General features: G+C 39.0%; 1 protein-coding gene across 2 annotated transcripts in view; it reads right to left on the bottom strand.

The window, feature by feature from the left end:
• DPH5 (diphthamide biosynthesis 5) overlaps positions 1 to 19,796 on the bottom strand; it is a 39,502-nt gene extending 19,706 nt beyond the window's left edge. Inside the window, exons 1-4 of one of the 2 annotated variants that reach the window (XM_036766946.1) lie at positions 19,583 to 19,796; positions 18,765 to 18,973; positions 11,010 to 11,134; positions 3,974 to 4,082 (exon numbers count right to left, since the gene is read on the bottom strand). In XM_036766946.1, the coding sequence (XP_036622841.1) occupies positions 3,974 to 4,082; positions 11,010 to 11,134; positions 18,765 to 18,899 (369 nt within the window). In that variant the 5' untranslated portion in view covers positions 18,900 to 18,973; positions 19,583 to 19,796. Of the gene's footprint in view, positions 1 to 3,973; positions 4,083 to 11,009; positions 11,135 to 18,764; positions 18,974 to 19,082; positions 19,537 to 19,582 lie in introns of those variants that run through there. The other variant, XM_036766947.1, reaches the window with a different exon arrangement.
• Positions 19,797 to 20,721: the final 925 nt, after the last annotated feature.

Here is a 20,721-nt window from a genome sequence, read left to right as displayed (position 1 = left end):
ACATGTACAAAAATATTTATAGCAGCTCTTTTAGTGGTGGCAAAGAAGTGGAAATTGAGGGGGTGCCCATCAATTGGGGAATGGCAGAATAGGTTGTGGTATATGAATGCAATGGAATACTATTGTGCTATGAGAAATGATGAGCATTTACTAGGGTAAAATAACACAAACAGGTAAGCAAATATGTGCAAAGTGAGTAGAGTGGAGTTAAATGAAGAGCACTAGTATTTGGAGGGAAGGAGGGGAAAGAATCGGGGAAGGCATTTTCTAAGATATAGCCTTGAAGGAAGCAAGGAAGCTTGGAGGCAGGAAGCTCAATCAGAAGCTTATTGCAGTAGTCCAGGGGAAAGGTGAAGAGTGCCTGAACCAGGGTCATGGTTGTTCTGAGTAGAGAAAAGGGGGTCAGATGTGAGAAAAAGTTGTGGTAGTAAACTCAGAAAGATTTAGCAATTAATTTTGCAGAAAGTGAGGGCAAGTTAAGATTTGAGGTTCCAAAGGTTATGAACATGAGTTTTACTGAAGACAGGTTTAGATTAGTCAGGTTTACTGAATTCTCTAGTTCAAGTGCTCTTTCTAATATATTATGTGCATCCTAACAAACTGCTTTTGTTAGAAAGACTCTAATTTTTGTGACTCTTCAAATTGTTTGTTATTGGTCTAATTGATCCTACAAACAGATGGCAGCGATGTCTTCCTAAACAGCTTTCAGAATGTTATTCCCCCTGCTCAAAAACTTCTAACAAATCTCCACAGCCCATAGAATAAAGTCTTAAATTCACAAAATGGCTTCCAGCGTTCGCCACGATTTAGCTAAACCTACCCTTACAAAATTTTCATCTTTACTCCCTTATGCTACACTTAAACTGGTCTAATTATCATTTCCTAAAACTTTCTTCTGCTCATTCATTCCCTCTTCCTGGAACGAATAAAGGAAGGAACGAAAAAGCATGACCAGTCCCTGCATTTCCACTAGAGAAGAGCCTATCCATTCTCTATCTCCAATGTCACTTGCTTCAGAAGACTTTTGATCTGCCCAGCCAGAAATTTCTCCTCTCTATATATTGTTTAACTCATCTTTTATGGCACCTATGTTTGTCTATACTGCAACATAATTGTATATAATTATCTCACTGTGTAATTGCACAGAATAATTTTTCTTTGTACCTAGCCATGTGCTCTGCTGTTGGGCATTTATATATGCCTCGATTAAAGGCAAGGAAGGTAGCTTTGCCAAATTTGCAAGTAACACACAGCTGGAGGGCATGTACACTGTATTTAACAACAGTCATGATCCAAAAAGATCTAGATCAGGTAGATACGGCGCCAAACTGAGGAAGATGAAAGCTAACAGAAACATAATAATGAACTTGGGTTAAAAAAATCAGCTTCAGAAATAATAAGACGGGGGAGGCATGGTTGCATGATAGCTCATTTTAAGAAGACCTGGGGATCAACAATGTGACAAAACAATTTTAAAAGCTGGTCACAACTAAGAAGGTGACGGTGCCTTGGTCAGATCAGACAGGGAACACTGTATTCTATTAAAGACATCACACTTTACAAGGGCATTGATAAGGTTAACTAGTACAATGAAGATTCTAGATATAATTCATTTTTAAAACAGGATATTTAGTCTGGAGACAACTAGGGAAAGAAGACCATGATCCTCAAGTATCTGAAAGTCTAGAACAAGTAGACTTTTCCGCTTGGTCCCACAGGGAAGAACTAGAAGCGATTTCTGGAAGTTGCAAACAGGCAGATTTAGGATTGACTGAAGGAAAAACTTTTCAACAACTAGAAATGTTTAAAATTCATTATACCATAGACTTGATGTGGCCAAAATAGTGATCATCTACACAGAGTAGACGCTCAATAAATTTTTGCTGAATTGAAGGCCTCTCTAAGAGTTGTCCTTGTTCAAAGCCAGCAAGAAAGACTGCTACCAGACACCCATAAGGGTCACAGATTTAGAGCCAGAAAGGACCTCTGAAATTTAGTCTAAACCCCTCATTTTATAGATAAGGAAACTACTGGGAAGCCCAGAGAAGTTACGTTACTTGCCCAAGGACTCACTTCACTGATACTAAGTGGCAGAGCTAGAATTTGAATCCAGGCCCTCTGACTCTGGATGTAGTACTCTTTCCAAAGTAATACAAACCTTTTCATTTCCATATTGTAAATTCTCTAACAGCAGAATTCTGTTACTTGCTCACCCTGAAAAGTCACTAAGTTTACACCCACTTTTGGCTTCTCCTGGAAGAGCCACCTGAAGTGCTTTGTGGACAGAAGATAATTGCTGAAGGGAAGGAAGTTGATTACTGCTTAATTTTAAGAGACATTAAAAGAAACCAACCTTCCAGGAACAGTGGTAATGTTAAAAGACCTTTCCCATGGTGGTGGCAGGGGTAAGAATGACTTTTAAAAAATTATCTAGTGCCCAGTTCCCTTTTTAAAAAAAATTGAACAAGAGGTCATACCAAGGCAAATGTTATTCAACAGACTATTAGGCAAACCTAATCGTGGCAACTAAAACCTAATGCATGTGTGTTTTTATCATGTTAAAACAAAACCTCAGTAGTCTATAGAATAAACACATTTTTCTTGAGACTTAAGAAATTGAAGGATTTATAACTCATACATGTTAGCTCAAAGAATGAAGAAAGTGACTAGCCAATTCAGGCTGATAATCCAGGGAGATTATTTATTTGCAGCTGCACTGACCCTTTAAAAGGGCATCCAGTTCAGCCTCGGTTTTATAGAAGAGGAAACTAATGCCCAGAGAGTGTAAGTGACTTCCTAAAGTCAAGAGGCAGTAACTGGCAGACTGGCATTCAAACCCAGGGCCTCAGACGCCAAATCACAAGCCCTTTTCACTGTGCCACATGGTAATGACTATACAATGATTCGGACATTTGATCTAAAGATATTAAAACAGCAAGCCCTTAAGTATGGCTTAGATTCTGGAAAGCCCCACAGACAGAATGAAACAGTTTTGTACTCCCTGAAATGTACAGCAACATCAATAGTTTATTGTCAGAGAAATGTTATTGAACATTGCAGTGAAAGGCAGAGTCTTGGTTATTCTTGTATCCCATCTGCCTAACAGGTGGATGCTTCATGTTTTTTTTGTTGAGTTGACCACACAACTCCTCTAACTTCACACACAGTAACACATAACTATACTCTGACTGGAGCCTGAGTTCAGCAATTCAAGACTTATTAAACCTCCACCATGCACACAGTGTGCTGGACTTAGACAGAATACTTGGCACAGAACACTGATCAGTAACATGATAAATGTGTGTAAAATTTGCTCCTGAACGAGAAAGGGCTTTTTAGTGTTACAAGGATCTGTGCTGGCTGTTTTGTACATATTTATTTGTAGGGTAAGGGGTAAATATAAAATCAAATATTTATGGAATAGTAGGCTTGGATGGGGTTCAACCTACATTCAGAGATATTCTCTGTGCATAGTTAAATGGCCAACATCTGAACTGAGGTAAACTGCACATAGAATAAACAATTCATTAAATGCACAACAAATAATCATGTATCTAAAACTTCTTTGTACTTGGCAGTGTGATATAATGGAGAGATAGCTGGCCTTAGGGTCAAGGACACCTGGGTTTAAGTCCCAGCTGATAGATAGGCAATATGACCATGGGCAATTCACTTAAGATCTCAGTGCTCCTAGGCAATGAAGACTGAACTAGAGAAGAGTTGTTAATGATCACTAACTGAATTAGTTTCCTTAGGAAATCCCTAAGTCAACGAAATTACATCTGGACCAAAAACAAAACACCTCAAACCAACCTAAAGTTTTATTTCAGATTTTGTTAAATGACTTGGGAGAAAAAAAAAATTCACACAGAACTCTATCTATCCATGGCCTATTCGAAGAAAATTAAACTGCCATCAGAAAATAAGAATGGTAAGAAATATCACTAGTTTAAAACAGCTTCTATAGCATTACCTGCAAACCACAGCAGCCGACAGCACTCAAGATGGAAGCATTATGAACAATTCGGTATGGGATCCCCATCTTTACTGCTCTTAGAACAAGATCACTGTGTGTCGTGGCCCTGTGGGAAGAAAGGAATGGATTAGACTGAAGCAATAGCCAAGACAGAGCAGCAAAGACTATGATATGTTTAGAAAGTAAAATTACACTACACCATGAGAAATGCTATCAAATAGGTCAGCTCAGCAGCAACCTTCTCCAATCTGTTAAATAGACAGTAGAAGAGTTTTATTGTTGCTCTACAAGGGCTGAAAATACAAGCAGACACATGCACTTCACTAACCCAACTGATTCAACAACAAAGTTGAAACTAAAATAGCAGTGTGTTTACTGCTGCTTAAAGCACATTTGGAGGCTATTTAAAAGAGGAAAGTTCCATTAGTCCTCAAGACATCAGTTAAATAGCAAAAACTAGCTTCTAAACACAGCAGCATAACTTCAATGTTCTCAATTCAGTGATGAGGATTCTTCCTTCACTTCTGGGGCAATCTCCCAAAATACAAGAAAGAAATATACAGAGAACATTCTTATAGATTGTAGTCTTCACGAGATTTAAGATTTATAAAATTAAATCTGATATTTGAAAATCTTCTAGTCATTGTTTAACTGTAACTCATCTTCACTGTAACATTTCAAAAAATGCTGTGATATATAATATTCCTCATTGTATGTCCTGCCTGTCACCTCTCCTTCCTACTTCTTTTTTTAACTACACCCAGACTTACAATCAAAGAAAACAAATGAAAGTGATATATATGTGCTACAACTACTGGAATTGTGAAATGAAAAACATCAATTTAAAACTGCATTTATGGAGCAAGCTTTTTTATTTTTCAACAGATGAGAACTCTTGGACCTAACTCTAGGAAAGCAACATTAGCATGTATAAGCAACCACATACAAATAAGCAGAATCTGTCAACTGGTCAATGCATACTAATTAGCAAGATCAAGGGCTTTCACCCCATGAGGCAGGTGGAGACAGATGAACAGATACTCACTAGGGAAGCCTGTTTAATCACATACATAAAACAAAAATTAATCTGAAAAAGCAACTTGCTAAGTTTTGAAATGACACACAAGATACTTGTAAGGAATTATTTCAGCATGAACTTCAGCAGAACCTCATTATCTCATAGTGTGAAGCAGAACGAATAGCTCATAATGTAGATTTTTAAAGCAGCCAGCTGATAAAGAAAATAAAAATGCAGCAAAAGTGGCTGGGCACTAAACAACAAAGATTTAATAATGGCTTGCTAATACATTAAGTTATTATCTAAAAAAACTATTAAAAATGTGAGGGAAAAATTGAAAATTTCCTGCTATTGAAAACTGAGAATGACATTGAATTTATTAGTTTTTAAGCTGAGGGATAATTAGGTTAAGATGCTCTATGAAAAAAAAAAAGATGTAAATAGATGGGTGTAAGTCATTTGATTGTTAGCTGTCTACTACTTCATAGGACTAAGGAGACTGCTTCAGTACGGGAGGTAAGGAGAATGCAGAATCTGCCTATTGTCTGTGATGGAGAAATAAGGGACTCCATGGCAAAGTCAGATGTACTCCAAGACATCAGAAAAGTAGATGTTTTTAAAAGTTCAGAGAAATTACAAAGTTGTAATACTGAATGGGAAGATGGGTCAAAAATGGTCACCAAATACGACATTCTGACAACATAATTAAAATGATCCCATTAAGGAAAAAATGGGGAAGTATCAAAAGAGACTGATAGCTATGTAGGGATATTATTATTCTGATGTGCCAGCAAAGGGAGTTCACTTAGGAGTTCAAATTTAAAAGGGCCATACTAAAAATGGAAGTTTGTTCACACACACATACACATATACACACACACACATGCACGCATGCATATATACATATATATGATAAAATTATACAAATAGATAATATATAATAAAGTTGATACAAAAGAGTACTTACAGATCTGCTAAGAATACTGCCCCAAAGCCTAAAGATATGGTGAGTTTGGACAAAACACTAGGGACAATTAAAAAAAAAACTTTTTAAAAGGAGCAAAAACAAAGAAGAAATAGGCCCACTACTCGGGATGACTAAGAGAGAAAAAAGTAGAGACATTCAGCTCTTATTTCACTTCTATAACTTCTACTTAGCTACCTGGTAGGCTGACTTTGTGGAAGAGGGATAAGACTTACTGGTCCAGAAGGTAGAAGTTGCAGAAAGGCAAATTAAGGGAAGAACACATGTACTAACAGTTAGAGATACCCAAAAGTTGAAAGGGCTGGCCTGGGAGTCAGGTCTTCAAGAAGAGTCTAGGTGATTGCTTTTCTGGGATTTTTAGTTCAGTTGTGGATGAATTCAACTACATATCCTGAGTTCTTTTACAACTGAGATTCCGGGGTTCTGAAGTTCTGCTTCAAAAGCTGGAGTTCCCAGGAATATGCAGGAAACAGCTCCTCTGTCCCTTGCTCTGATCAAACCACTTGCAGCGCACCATGCATGGTTTTCTAGGTGCTACAGCTCAGGAGATTATTGAGCTGCAAAGTATCCAGAGAATGGATACTACAACTACTAGGAAGGTGAAAGGCTTTGACTCCAAGAAATCTAAGCGGCTAGCTGAAGTAACTAGGGATATTTAAGTCTAGAGAAGAGCAGAATGAGGGGGAAGCTGAGAGCTATCTTCAATTACTTAAAAGGATATCATGCGGAAGAGCATGTATTAGACTTGGTCTGTTTGGCCCCTAAGGGAAGAGCCATGAGCAATGGAAGTTGCAAAAAGGCAAATTTTGATTTGATAATACCAGGAAAAACTACTAACAATTAAAGCTATGAAACTGTCAACAACCATATGAAAGACTGCTCTAGATCAGTAAGTTAAAAATTCAAATCCAAACAGTTGAGATTTCACTTTGGGTCCAGAAAACTACCAAAATTTACAAAGATGAAAAAAGTTAATGATGAAGGGGTTATGGACATTTGGGTATACTGATACACTGCCAAAGAAGTTGTGAACTGGTCCACAACCATTCTGGAAATCAATTTAGAAATATGCAAAGCAAGCGACTAAAATGTCCATATTCTGACCCAGAGATCCCAGAGATAGAAAGCTCTCACGTACTCCAAAATATTCAAAACAGCCCTTTTTGTTGTAGCAAAGAAAAGGAAATAAAACAGATGCCCAGCAATTATATCTAAAAAAATTGCAGCACATGAACACAATGCAATTTTACTATGTTATTAGAAATGCTGAATAAGAAGACTATAAAGAAGTATGGAGATACATAGAAAATGATGCAGAATGAAGTAAGCAGAACCAGAAAAACATCACACAATGACCACAACAAAGAAAATACCAGGCACACAAAACCCAAAATCAATGCTTAACTATAATGACCAAGGATGGACCTGGAGAAGAGACAGGAAATGCACTTCACTCTTGTCTTTACAGATGGGGGACCATGGGTGTGAAACATTGCACTGATGACTGCTGATGGAGTGATCAGCTGTATTGAACTGTTTTTTTTTCCTTCACTTTTAATTCTTTGTTAGAGTAAAGCTGGATAGTGAAGGGGGGGAGGGGGGAGAAACAGATTGGGAAATGGTGATTTAACAAAAGACAATAACAAAATGTTTCATACAACAGTTAGAGCTGCCCAAAAGTTTAGTGGGATGCTTTAGGCAGTGGTGGCTTCTCCAATTTGGTGTCTTCAAGCAAAGACTGGATGATTACTTGTTGGGTATGTTATAAGGGAAGTGGGGAGATTCCTTTTGGATATGGGTTGATGGAGCACTGAATTTCCTTCCAACTCTCAAATTCTGTAATTTCAGCTTTGAGCTTTAAAGTTATCAACCAGGAAAAAAAAAATCAGATTGATGCACTTCAGCATTCTATGCTCTAATTTCCTCACCTATAAACTGAAGCAACTGAGCAAGGCAATACCCAAGATCTCTTCCAGCACAAGTGGTATGAATCTACATGTAGCATATATATAGGTAGGGAGAAATTTCTGTCAAGCCTAGAGCTAATAATAACCTAGTCAGAAGCAAAGAATCATTACTTCTGACTTTCTGCAAATCCAGATCCTCATCTCTCTCCCCACACCCTGTCTCCAGCGAAATTATCCTTTAACATCATATTACCTGGACTAAGAAACAGTTTCTTCCTAATTCTTAATCTCCTTTTCAGCTGCACTGAAATTATCTTTAGATTCTGTGAATTATACTTTCCTACTCCCCTTGCCGTTCTGAATATTTCTTTTCTTTGATCTTCCTTCTCTTAATTTTGGTTAAGACTTAGTACTTTAACCATTAAGTCTCTTCAATGAGCCATGTTTACTATGCTCAGGCTTCAGTTACTACCCATTATCTTTCCTGACTCCCATAATTAAACTAGAGGTAGAAGTAGCAGCATTTACAATGTTGTAATTTACCAACACTATACAGGTTATCTCATTTTTAATTGTCACAGTAATAGCATTAGATATTTTATTATTTTCCTCTCAAACCTCTTCTTCCTTCTTGCCTCATTTATTCTACGGCAAATAAATTCTTCCAGTCACTCAAACTTGGAAGTCTTGCAGGCAGTATGTCAGAGTAGAAAGAGCCTTAAAGACTGCAAAGCTGAGCTCCCAGTATTGCTGTCAGTGTACCCTGGCTGTGTGATCCTGAGTAAGTTAAGATCACTGATCTGGGACACTCTTTCTGACTTAAAGTTGCTGAGAAGAGGCTGATATGCATCGACAGTTTCCTCATGAGAGTTCCCCTGCATCACTTAAATCCCAGGCTGAGTATCTCTATTCCCTTATCTCACAATCTAATCAGTAGATAAATAACAGAGTCCCTCATTATTGCTCACCTGGACTACTTCGATAGAATACTAATTCATTTCCCTCTCTTTCCTTTTGTTTTTCCCACTCTAATCCTTTCTACGATCCTTCCTGGAACACTAATCTAAACATATACCCTTTACCTCAAAAGTCTTCAATGGCTCCTTATTACCTAGGAGGTAAATCATAAACTTTTTTCAGCTGTCTCAAAGAATACCAAAACTTCAAGGAACGATCATAATATCTAAAGGCCCTTGATGATTTTTCTCTAAGTTGCTTGTACAGCCTCATCACTATTCCTTTGCATGGCACCTCACCACTCTAAACACTAGACAAACTACAAACTATGTACTGTTTCCTCAACATGCCCCATGTTATCTTGCCTGTTTGCCTCTGGTCATGGAGAGGTATGGAACTAAGGGAAACATTTAAATATGAAAATCAAACAGGTATATGAGGGAAGTATGGGGTCCAAGGAGAAAAAGGGATAGGATTCTGAAGATCAAAGAGGGGAAAGATATTCTCCAGCCTTCTGGCTGTCCAATTTCTTTCTACAGAGCTTTAAGGTCCCACTCAAATACCATCTCCTTAATAAATTCTTCCCTGGATTCCCAGCTGGAAAGATCTATCATTTTTGTGAATATAGGACTTTGTAACTCCCAATGCACTGCTCCTATACTACAGTTGTAATACATGTCTAGGCTCTGAGAACAGGGTTGATGTCATAATCTATAGCATAAGGCATTATGTTGGTGCCTAGTATAGCATTTTTCAAAAAGGAATTGCTCAGTGTTAGTTGAATGAAAAGGACAATTTATAAATCAGAAGACCATAATCTGTATCTAGACTTGGAGTCAGAAAGACTTTGAGTTCAAAAGTGACCCCAGAAACTTACTAGCTATGGGACCCTGGGTAAGTCACTTGGGCTCTGTTTTGGTTTCCTTATCAGTAAAATGGGAATGAACACTTTCCTCTCAGAGCTATTGAGAGAATCAAATGAGGTAATATTTGTAATGTGCTTTGTGAATCTTGAAGCTCTATATAAATGCTGTTAATATTTTAACTCAAGTTTTTTTTTATATGTATGTACTCCTTTTGCTTTTTCCCTTGTCTATCTAGTTTATGACTAACTTCAAGAGAAGATACCGTATATTTAGGTAAAACTTTAATTTTACAGGCCATAAATGTCAAAGGCCAATCAAAACTCTAAGCCTGCCCATAATTATTTACAACCAAGTTCAAGTATAATGATAGACCTTCCCTTGTGACTTGTATTAATGTAAATTACTCTCTTTCTGACAGACACATCATGTAACTCCTCTCCTTCTGAAAAACATCCTTGGTGGTAGGCTCACAGTGATTTAATTGTCCTTATGCTCCTTAAAGCTGTGACATAAATCGTGGATCGCCAGCTGGAGACAAAGAATGCTTCTGTATGCTTTGAAATAGGAGATTGATGATGCTTGACTGGACAGGCAGAAGTGCATCCCTCTGGTAATAGGGAATGCCATAGCTCCCAATGGATATAAGAAACTGAAATTAGCAGCTTACTAAACAAAATGATTGAAGAACCATGGCAGCTTCCAAATGTGCACAATTAAAAATAGAAGAAAACAACTAAATAATATTCAGTATATGATGCAACCAGTCTGGAAAAAGGAAAGAGAAACATGTCTTATTTTTTAGAAAAATAAGATGTAATGAATCCAAAATCTTTGCAAATGATAGCATGACTCTTGATTATGTAATAATCTCTAATGTCTTCATGAAAAAGATAACTCATTTAATGCCCCTTAGGATAGGAAGTTGACCTTTTAAGAGGAAAACCACAATCATCAAGAATATAGATTTTAAAGCCTAATACCTAAAAGCTATGGGATGAATATATGTCCTGATGTATGTGTTTTATTGCACATCTATAATTTTTTTTAAGTACGGATAAGAGAAATGTAAAGTGAAACTTAAAGCATAACTGCAAAGCAAATTCTATATATACTTAACTTGATGAAACAGAGAATTTTTTAAAGATCTACTCTGAACGTATCCTGATTTTTTAAAAGTGATACCGAATATTAAAAAGTAGGTATTAGTATTGGCAAATGAAAGTTCTGATTAGTAGGGAGGTATAACAAACTAGGTTCATAGTTCTTTTACATGGAAATACACACATTTGCCTCATCTTACCCAAACGGATCGCCCACGACAAGGAAGGCAATATCAGTGGCATTAGCATCCTTTAAAATTTGTTCTGCTTCTTGTTCCACTACCTGTCTGTCAGCAGTAATCAATGGTCTTCCATAAAACTGCTCCTAGAAATTTAAGCAAAACACCACCATGAGACAGAGTTAGTTACCATTTGAAACAATGAAAACCACCCCCCTCCCATCATCCCTCCCCCACCAAAAAATAAACACATCTACAGACACTGATCTTTGTCTTCTGCTGGTGGAAATCTTGGCAATCATCCAACATAGATCCGTGAATAAAACTACACAATGAGCTGGTGCTCTATATTATGTTGCAATTAAACTCTGTCTTTAGGCCTATCTTAATATCCCAAGGGGAAGCAGACCTTTTAACATCTGACGCTTTCTTTGAATTTTAAATTTACCTCTGAATGTGCTCCACCTAGATGAAGCAGAACAAGAAAAGGCTAGTAGAAATAATCTTAACATGTGAGTTGTATCTTGTAACAAGCTACTGAAGAATATTAGTACTATTCAAGGGTTGGTACAAACATATTTTTAGCATTTTGGTTTTATCTGCCCCATCCATCAACATCATCTCTAGGAGTTTAGAAAGACCAAAGTTATCAACAAGCGACATAAAACCCATACTTGTCCAAGCCTTTGTAGTATACATTTGTCGGCCATTCCAGAAAAGTGTAATTTAAAACAATGTTCTGTAGTTTTGTCTCTAAGGACCACAAAGCTATAATACATCAGAATTGAAAAAAAAAGGTGAAATTCAAATATAGGGACTAATACAAGTAGTGCCTAGCTAAGTATCAAAATGGAGGAGCTTAATATGCTCTTGATATTCACACTAAAGCGCAACAGTATCCATGTTCTTATTCTATGAGATCATGAATTTTATGGTTTACTTCCTGTTCTTTCGATGTGAGATAATTGGTAATCCTAATCTAATAACAAAATCTTTCCTGAGCTTAAGGGATTTTAACTACATTACCCAGTTTATCCTTACAACATCCACTGTTCAAGCTGCAAGTCAAAGAGACACTGACTACAGTGTTTAAGCTTGGATACAAACCCAGGTCTCCTCATTCTAGGTCCAGTTCTACTTTCACAATTTCTGGATTTTATAGATAATGAAATTGAGGCGTAGCTAGTTCAACTAATTGCCATCAATCAATAAACAAGAATTTATTGAGGACCTATTAAGTGCTATGCACTATACCAGGCCCTAGGTGATACAAAGACAAAATGAAAAAAGACTGCCCTCAATTAGCTGAATATACGTGTGTGTGTGTGTGTGTGTATGTGTGTGTGTGTTTGTGTGTGTATGAGGTTTCAATTCATCTTAGATATCCCCAGATTAATACTTCTAATCCTCCAGTATGATCATTCCCCTTTATTGATTCTGTACTGCCTAACAAATAAAAATTCATACTCATTAGCCTGGCATTAAGAGCACTCTACAATCTGACTCCAGTCTCCCTTTCTTTTCAGTTTTTTCTTAAGCTACTTCCCTCCTAACTCTATGTTCTAGCCAAAGTGAAATATTCATCTAACATATCCTGTGCTTACCACCTAACATTCCTCACTCTATTCCCTGAAACTAGAACACTATCTTCACCTCATCTCTTTATTTCATTCACCAAATAAATATTAAGGGCTTATGTGCAAAGCTCTGTGTTAAGCACTAGAGGAGATCCAGAGTTTAGAGAAAATAAGGTTGGTTGCTGTCCTCATGGGGATTATAGTCTAGTATATAACACAAAAAAAATTATTATATAAAAAGTGTAATAAATAGTCACAAAATAAAGTGCTAAAGCCTAAAGGGAAAAATTATTACTAAGTGGGGGAGGTAATATGGATTTAAATTCAAAGACTCTGGCTTCTGCTAGCTAACTGTCTAGAACTTCAGTCTCTTCTGTAAGACGAAGAGTTTAGACTAGCTGACCTTCCAGATCTAAATATATGATCCCAGGAGGTAGCATTTGAATTGGACTTTATCAGATAATTATAATTATTAACTTGATAGTAAAGGGGAGAAGGAGGATATTCCAGGTATGAGAATTAGTACAGTCAGAGGAATGGAGGCATGAGAGTTCAGAGAGCAGAGTCTGGTTAGACTATAAAGTGAATGGAAGTAAAATAAGGCTGAAAAGATAAGAGGGATGTCAGATCATTGCTATCTAGAAAAGTTTGGATTGTGTGGCACGGTGGGAAGTGCATTTAGCACCCTGGAGTCAAAGACACCAACTTCAAAGGCCCCTTCTTTTGGTACCTGCTACTACCTGCGTTACCTGGGACAAGTCGTCTAACCTTATTGAGCCTGAGTTTTCACATCTGTAAAATGAGGTTAGATAGTCCCTTCTACCTCTAAATCTAAACGTTACAAAACAGAGAGCCCTAAAGATTTTGAGGAGTAGAATGACGTGATTAGATCTATGAATATAATATTCTGGCAGTAGTATAAAGGATGAATAGCGACAGTCTCTTCTTTTGCATTTGTATTCCTAGTGCTTAGTACAATGTCTGGTATGTAGTAGATGCTTAATAAAATGTTCTTTCTACTGTAGTGAAACTGGGAAGATCTGAAAGGAATACACAATAGTCCCGACAGTTGAAAGTAAGAGCCTGGGCTAGGGTAATGTGAGTAAGAAGAGAAGCCTGGTCCCTCCATTCACTCAAGCCATCCTCTCTAAAGTTACCTCTTTTGTACTCAGTAACCTATCATGTACCTACCTATTAGAAATTGTCCCTTCCATTACTATATATGTTCCTTTAGAGCAGACCATTTCTTGTAGCCCCAGACTAAGAACAAGCTAATTGTTTAATAAACGCTTCTTGACTGACACAGGGGAAAGATGTTACAAAGGTAGAATTAACAGTACTTGGCAAATGATTGGCTATGACAGCTAAAGAAATGGGAAGAGTCAAAGATAACTCTAAAGGTAAAAATACAGCAAGCCACATGATGGTGGTACCACAGAAAGAAACAGCGAAATCAAGAGTTTTTTGCCTGGAACATTTTTTTAAAATCTCCTCTTTGCTCCTATCTTTGTATTCTTCATATTGACTTAAATAAGTATATGTCCTATCCCTTCCTCCCACCTCCCTTTTCTAAATGGAACATAAGCTTCAAAAGGATAGAGATTGCCTTAAAGGAAGCCTTGTATAGACAATGTTTAATACATTGTAGGTACATTAAAAATATTAAGCTGAAAGATAAGTTCAGATTTTTGACTGAGCTGCTGGTAGGGAATCCAGGTGGGGAGATATTACATATCAGGGGTGGGAAATCTGAGACCTTGAGGCCACATGTGGCTGTAGGTTCCCCACCCCTGTTATAGATACTAAATATGGATTTAGAACTCAAGAAAAGCAGTGAAAACTAAAGATTTGAGAGTCATCTTCACAGAGGTGAGCACCTGAAGCCATGGGAATGACTGACTGCCAGGGAAGAAAAGACAGAGAGGTGAAAAGAAAACTAAGAATAGATCCTTGGGGAACACTCCCATTATAGGCCTGAGCAAAGGAGCCATTAAAACAAAAACCAAAGAAACAGGGATATATGAGAACCAGGAGGATGTAGTATACATAACGTTAAAAAAAAGAGATAGTATCCAGTAGAAGAGACCATTTTATTAAGCACTCACTATATATCATACATTATGCTAAGCACTAGGAATACAAATACAAGCAAATAAAGCAGTCTGCATCTTTAAGGAGTTTACATTCTAAGAATGGAATAAGATAAGTCACCAAAAAAAACCACAGGAAACCAGCTGGGAGAGTGATCAATATGAAAAGCTATGGACATTAAGGATGAGCACTGAGAAAATAAAAGCCATTGGATTTGGCAATTATATGGTATTGGTAACCACAAAGACCAGATTTTATAAAATGGTGGTGATAGGAAAAGTGGCAATAAAAAACTAAAAGCATGTGGTCTAGAACTTTTTGAAAACAGTTTAGCACAGAAAGAGGAGAGCTGTGAAGCTAGGTGGATGAGATAAAATGGTAAAGAGTAAGCCTTTTTTAGGATTGGGAAGATCTGGGAGATGTTTGAGGGAGAAAAAGAATACCCACTGGTAAAGAGGTATAAGGAACAGGAAAGAGGATGAATGCTAAGAGCAAGATCATAGAGGTAGGTTTAATAAGATCCAAGGCCTAGGTATAAGGATTGGCTTTATTGAAGATTAGGATACTTCTTTTATAATTAGATGGGAGCAAAAGGAGACAATGAAAAGTATGGGAAAGGAGGGAATTAAGGGAACTCAAATCAATTTTCCTGGCATAGCTACTAGTCTGCAAGTGAAGGGTATTGGTGCAGTTGGGAGCAAGAGATGCAAAGTTTTAGCAGCAAGGCCCAGATGAAGCTGGATACTACTAAATTATAGTAGATGAAATCAGCTCAATATTGTGACTTTCTACATCTATAAGAAAATCGGATTCACAATTTGAGAAAAGCAAAGATCAAGGAGTCAAGGAAATCTAAGGTACTGGCTAGTGAAATAAACTAGCAGATCATCTCCATTAGCTAACATCCTATCCATTTTTTAAGACACAATATAAATAAATTCATAAAGCCTTCCCTTATGTTTTCAGTTTAATGAGATCTCTTTGATTTGTGATTTGTCCACTATGCCATACTTCTTTATGTACTTACTGCATTTTATTAAATAGAAGCTTTTATTAAATTTATGCAAATGGCTTATCTCTTCTGGATTATAAATTTTCTTTGCATCTATCCTCACACCCAGTATAGTATAGTGGCAGTACTTTTAAAAATCTGTTCAGTGCTTTCCACTGGTGACAAGACATATTTGGAAGTCAATGGCATTTGCCGTAAAACATAAATAAAGCTAAGTTGCCTCATTCAAAGCCATGACTGTCCTTTCTAGATCTCTTTCACCTTTTTCATAAAATCTCTCATGACCAAGCTGAGGAAGTATGGTATGGAAGAAAGAACATATTCTGTGAATAAAGAGCCTTGAGATCTAGATGTTCTGGTTATGTCCCTATTTAAGCTTGAGCGAACACTGCCTCTCCCCCCAAACCGTATCTTGCTCTGGAAAGAGGGCAGAACTAGATGAGATCATCTCTAAGACAGCTTCTCTTGTGATATAAGAAAAGAAGGTTGAACTTGAAAGAGGCCTAAGATCAAAACCCAGGTTCTAACACTTAACTGCAGTATATTATGGGTCCATAAAACAGTGACAGTATTATCTCTCTCTCACAGGGCTGTTTGTGAAGAAAGTACTTTGTAAATCTTAAAAGCTTACATAGGCCTGAGCAATAATTTTCACTCACCTTTTCTGACCTATAACATTTATTGATACTATTAATTTAGCAACTATCATATATTATGTTATATATATGTTACATGTATAAATGTATTATGATACATTTATACATGTAATATAAACATGAAAAATAACAGAAAACAATATAGGTCAATTAGTAAATATATAGTGTATATATACATATATGCGTATACACTATAATACACAGTATATACACAGTATATATCTGTAGTATATATATCTTTTATATCCCTAAATACCGGGGTTGTATCTATAGCTTAAAGTACCTTATTATTGACTGAGTTACTACACAAAGTCAAGCTTCATAAGAAAATCCACGTCACCAACCCCAGAAGCTAGCAGTGAAATGACAAGCCACAAAAGTATTAAATAACAGAACCAGTACTTGAACCTAACTCTATCTCCATATACATTTCTCTTTACACTACATTAGGCTGTTCTGGCAGATCTCTTGTTCAAGAAGTCCTCCTTCCTCTGGAAAAAAAAAATGAAACAACACTGACCTATCTTCAGTCCTTCACCAGCTCCTCAAGATCCTGGCCCACCCGCCCCACCCCACAAAGATGTCAGCAATCACATATGCCATTTCAGTATCCTGGTGTATAGTTTGTGTAGATCTGGACCTAAGTGCTATCTATCTCTTACTATCTTTAAACATACCTCTCTTAATTTTTTATTCTATACTTACCAGTCTGTGAATAATCAGCAATTCAACCAATAAGTCTAAGAAACTGTTGATTTACTAATTTTTAGCTTAGTTCTCTTAGCCAGCTTTTTCAATCACTGGTGGTTTACTAGCTCTCCTTGGTCACTATTAAGTGACAGATATTCCTTACAGTATTTTCCCCTACTGTTTTGACATTTTGTCATCACCCATTTTTCTCTAAGACTTGGTCTTAGTGAAGCAAGAAAAAGCATAAAAGAAATGACAAGCAAAGCAAGAGAGTCCATTTCTGATCTGAAAAAAACAAAACAAAAAAAAAGAAAAAGCATGAAACATCCTCTGACTCAATTCCAGGAGTAGCCCTTAGTTTCTACTCTGGTCCTGAAGTAATTCTGGAGTTTTCTCAACTTTCCGCACATCTAGACCTCACAGAATTTGAAAGACACCAATATCAAAGTGGGTATGAAGTAGAAGACCAACTCTCTTGATAGCTCCCCCCCACCATGACTATAGTGATTGTTAATACAAATTGTTATTTATAGCTTTAAAGTTTGCATTTGAATCTTATAATAAGCTTGTGAAAGGCTGGTACCTCAGTTATTACTTCCATTTTAGAGAAAGCATTTACAGTAAGCACATATTACGTGCCACTTCTTACACTAAGTGTTCTGGATGCAAATAATGGCACCCAAGATGGTCTCTACTACTCAAAGACAATAGCTAAAAGGGAGCTGGGGGTGGAGGGGTGAAGGGGTAGGATATAAGGGTCAAAGCTGCTGGAAGGATGTGAAGCTATCTAGAGAGGGGAGACAGGAATGAAGAGAACATTATTCGAGGTCCTCATGAAATAGTCTTGTGAGCTAAGGATTCAATATACCAAAGAGTGGGCCTCAAGGCAGGGCCACCTCCAGTATGGGACGGCTGCTGGCCTAGGAATGGACAAGATGGGAAACTCAGGATCACATCTGTGGTTTCACAGCTACTAAGTGTCTGAGGTGGAATATAATCCCAGGTCTTCTTGACTCCAAGTCCAGCCTGATGCCCCCAACATGACCATTACCTCTCTTACTCAAATACTGTTTCTGGCCTTCTCTAGTTAAGAGTTTTGACAGTGAACCAACCATATTTCCAAAGTAGCTGAAGATTTAATAGCTTGCAAAGTATACTACAACATAATCTATGGAAATTTATTCCTGTGTCTACTAACTGCACAAATGTGGCTTGGGTCTAAACCCCAGTGGAGTATATGAGCTTAAATAGGTAAGATCTGTCTGGATATGATACAGACAGAAAAAGAGATTAGTATACCCCAAGGATTACTTCAAAGGGGTAAACCTTATTGTTTGCTATTTGAATATGTAACCCCCTGATTAAGCCTGTGTTAGCTCCTCATTAGCACACAGCTCAGATCCTTAAGCCAGTATCTTAAAACAAAAGACAGTCCCAGAACACAGAATAACTTTCCTTTTTTTTTTTTAAACTGAAGGCCCTCAGAATTGGGTTTGTATAGCAGGACAAAGCACCTTTTCATTTTGTGGGTCACAGTGTTGTGTAACTTGGGACTGAAATCCAAACCCCTACACGACTTCTATTCTCATCCTACCCAAGTCTTTAATATGAATGCAGGATGTGTTTACAGAGCCTATGTGGCAAAGATTAAAATTCTGTTCAATTTAACACAGTGAAAAGCAGATGGATTACAGCCTTCTTCCCACTGGGGGGGGGGGGGGGGGTGGAGGAGAAAATTTTAGGAACCTACCAGCCTTTCCTTCTCTACAGACAGGATTGAGGTGTACGATTCCAGGTACACTCGGCTACATTTCTTGACAATTTCCAGTCCCTTCACAGTGATGTCCTCAGCATCTCCCAGGCCCAGACCAATCAGGTAAAGCATTTTCAACAGCAAAGGGGGAAGATGAGGCTATGAAGACGATGATGGAGCGTCTCTCCTCGATCTCCACAACGTGTCTGTGAACGAAACCACAAGAGTTGCTAATGTGAACGAGATGAACGGCTCCCAACGCCGGATTCAGAGTGAGAGGCCCGGGGTTTGCAATCTGACATCGCGGCTGGTTACCTGTGTGACAGTGAACAAAGGCTTACACGAGCTCCTCGGGCCTCGATTAACGAACAGGAGGCTCGGTCCCCTAGTCTGTAAAATGACGGGAGCGGGACTCGATAATGCCCGAGCATCTCTTTCTCTCTGACGCTACGATCCTTGAACGAGACGCGCTCAGGCGGCGCCCAGGCCCAAACCCTCGGATCTCGGCCTCCGCCGCACGGCCCGGATTTTAATAAACGGGCGCGTCATCAATTAAATTGATCCCTATTTATTCTCCAACCCTCTTCCCCCCAATCTTAGGAGCTGGACCTCTGGACCCTCGCCCTTCACGTGTCGGAGAAGTAAACAGAGACGCAGAATTTCGAGGCGCCCAGCGGGGGGTGGGGCGCGCAGGAGCGAAGCCGGGGCTCGAACCCCGGGCTTCCGACTCTGGATCTCTCTCCTGCCCCGCCCCGCCCCCAGCTTCTCTGGCCCTCTCTCCCTCCCCATTTCGCCCGGAGAGGGGAGTGGGTTACCCGTTGAATGCGCAAGGACCAGGCCTCGGGAACCGCGACTACTTGTTCTAGCAAAAGGCTTCGGATACAACCCCACCCCTAACACCACCCGGTTTTGATTTACGGCGCCGCAAAGCGACCGGCATTTTGCGGCGCTTTTACGGCTCTAACGGACGGGGAGGAGAGGACGGGGAGCGGGGGGGGGGGAGAATCATGGATGGAGGCGGAACTGGGCGGGAAAGGGGAGGGCAGAGGGTCGTGCTGTGTGTTATTTCTGAGGGGCTCCCCCACTCCTCCAGCCACGTCCTCCATCAGTCCCGTTGGCTAACGGTTTAAAAGTCCCCATCCTGGGCCTGGATGAACGAAGTCGACGCCGTACCGAGCCGAGAGCTGGAGCCATGAGCCGGGGCCAGAAGCCGGGGAAGCCCGCGTGGCCCCCCGGGGGGCGTGGCTCATGGAGGCGTGGCTCAGAACCTCCGCAAGCCTCTCTCCCACGTGGGCGGGCAGTCTTCTCTGTGCCTTCTTCCCAGCGCACGAGGGTCTGCCCCGGGGCTCCCCTTTCTCTCGGTCTTTGAGGTGTCAGAGCCCTCTTTTCGGATTCCGGAGGCGGTGGTGTGACTCACCGTCTCCCTCCCCTCTTATCCCCCAGGACTTCAATGACTGGGTTTCGTTCACCGGGGCAGAAAGGGGAGTCCCGCACCAGTCATCCCTCTATTTCAGGACGTGCCCACCATCTCCTGTTTTTCCTCTCCGAGCGTTTTCCCTCCACTCTCACCCACCCAGGGATTCCCCACTTAGGTGGAAAATCCTTTCTAAAGTGAGTAGATGTTCTCTAATGTCAAAAAGATTTGCTTTTAGTTTAAAAAAACCCTTTATTCAAACTGTCCCGCACCGGCAACTAGGCAATTGAGTATTTATATCCTTTCTTGCAGTTCTGACTCTTCTGCATTTCATAAGGTCATAGGTTGTGGTGTCCCCCATTAGACACAGGGATCGGGGAACTGGTCGTTCATTAAGCAGCTTCTGTTTCAAGAGAACATATTTTATAAAATAGCATTGTAGATAAGAGGTATGCCGCCGCACAAACTTAACTGTTCACTTTATATGGATGGTTTCAGCTTTTTGCTTTTTCTTTTTTCCTGGTTTGGCTAACTTGCTGG

Source organism: Trichosurus vulpecula, chromosome 7 (genome assembly GCF_011100635.1).
Source record: "Trichosurus vulpecula isolate mTriVul1 chromosome 7, mTriVul1.pri, whole genome shotgun sequence".
NCBI classification, from domain to species: Eukaryota; Metazoa; Chordata; class Mammalia; order Diprotodontia; family Phalangeridae; genus Trichosurus; species Trichosurus vulpecula.
This window is presented reverse-complemented; position numbering and strand designations above follow the sequence as displayed.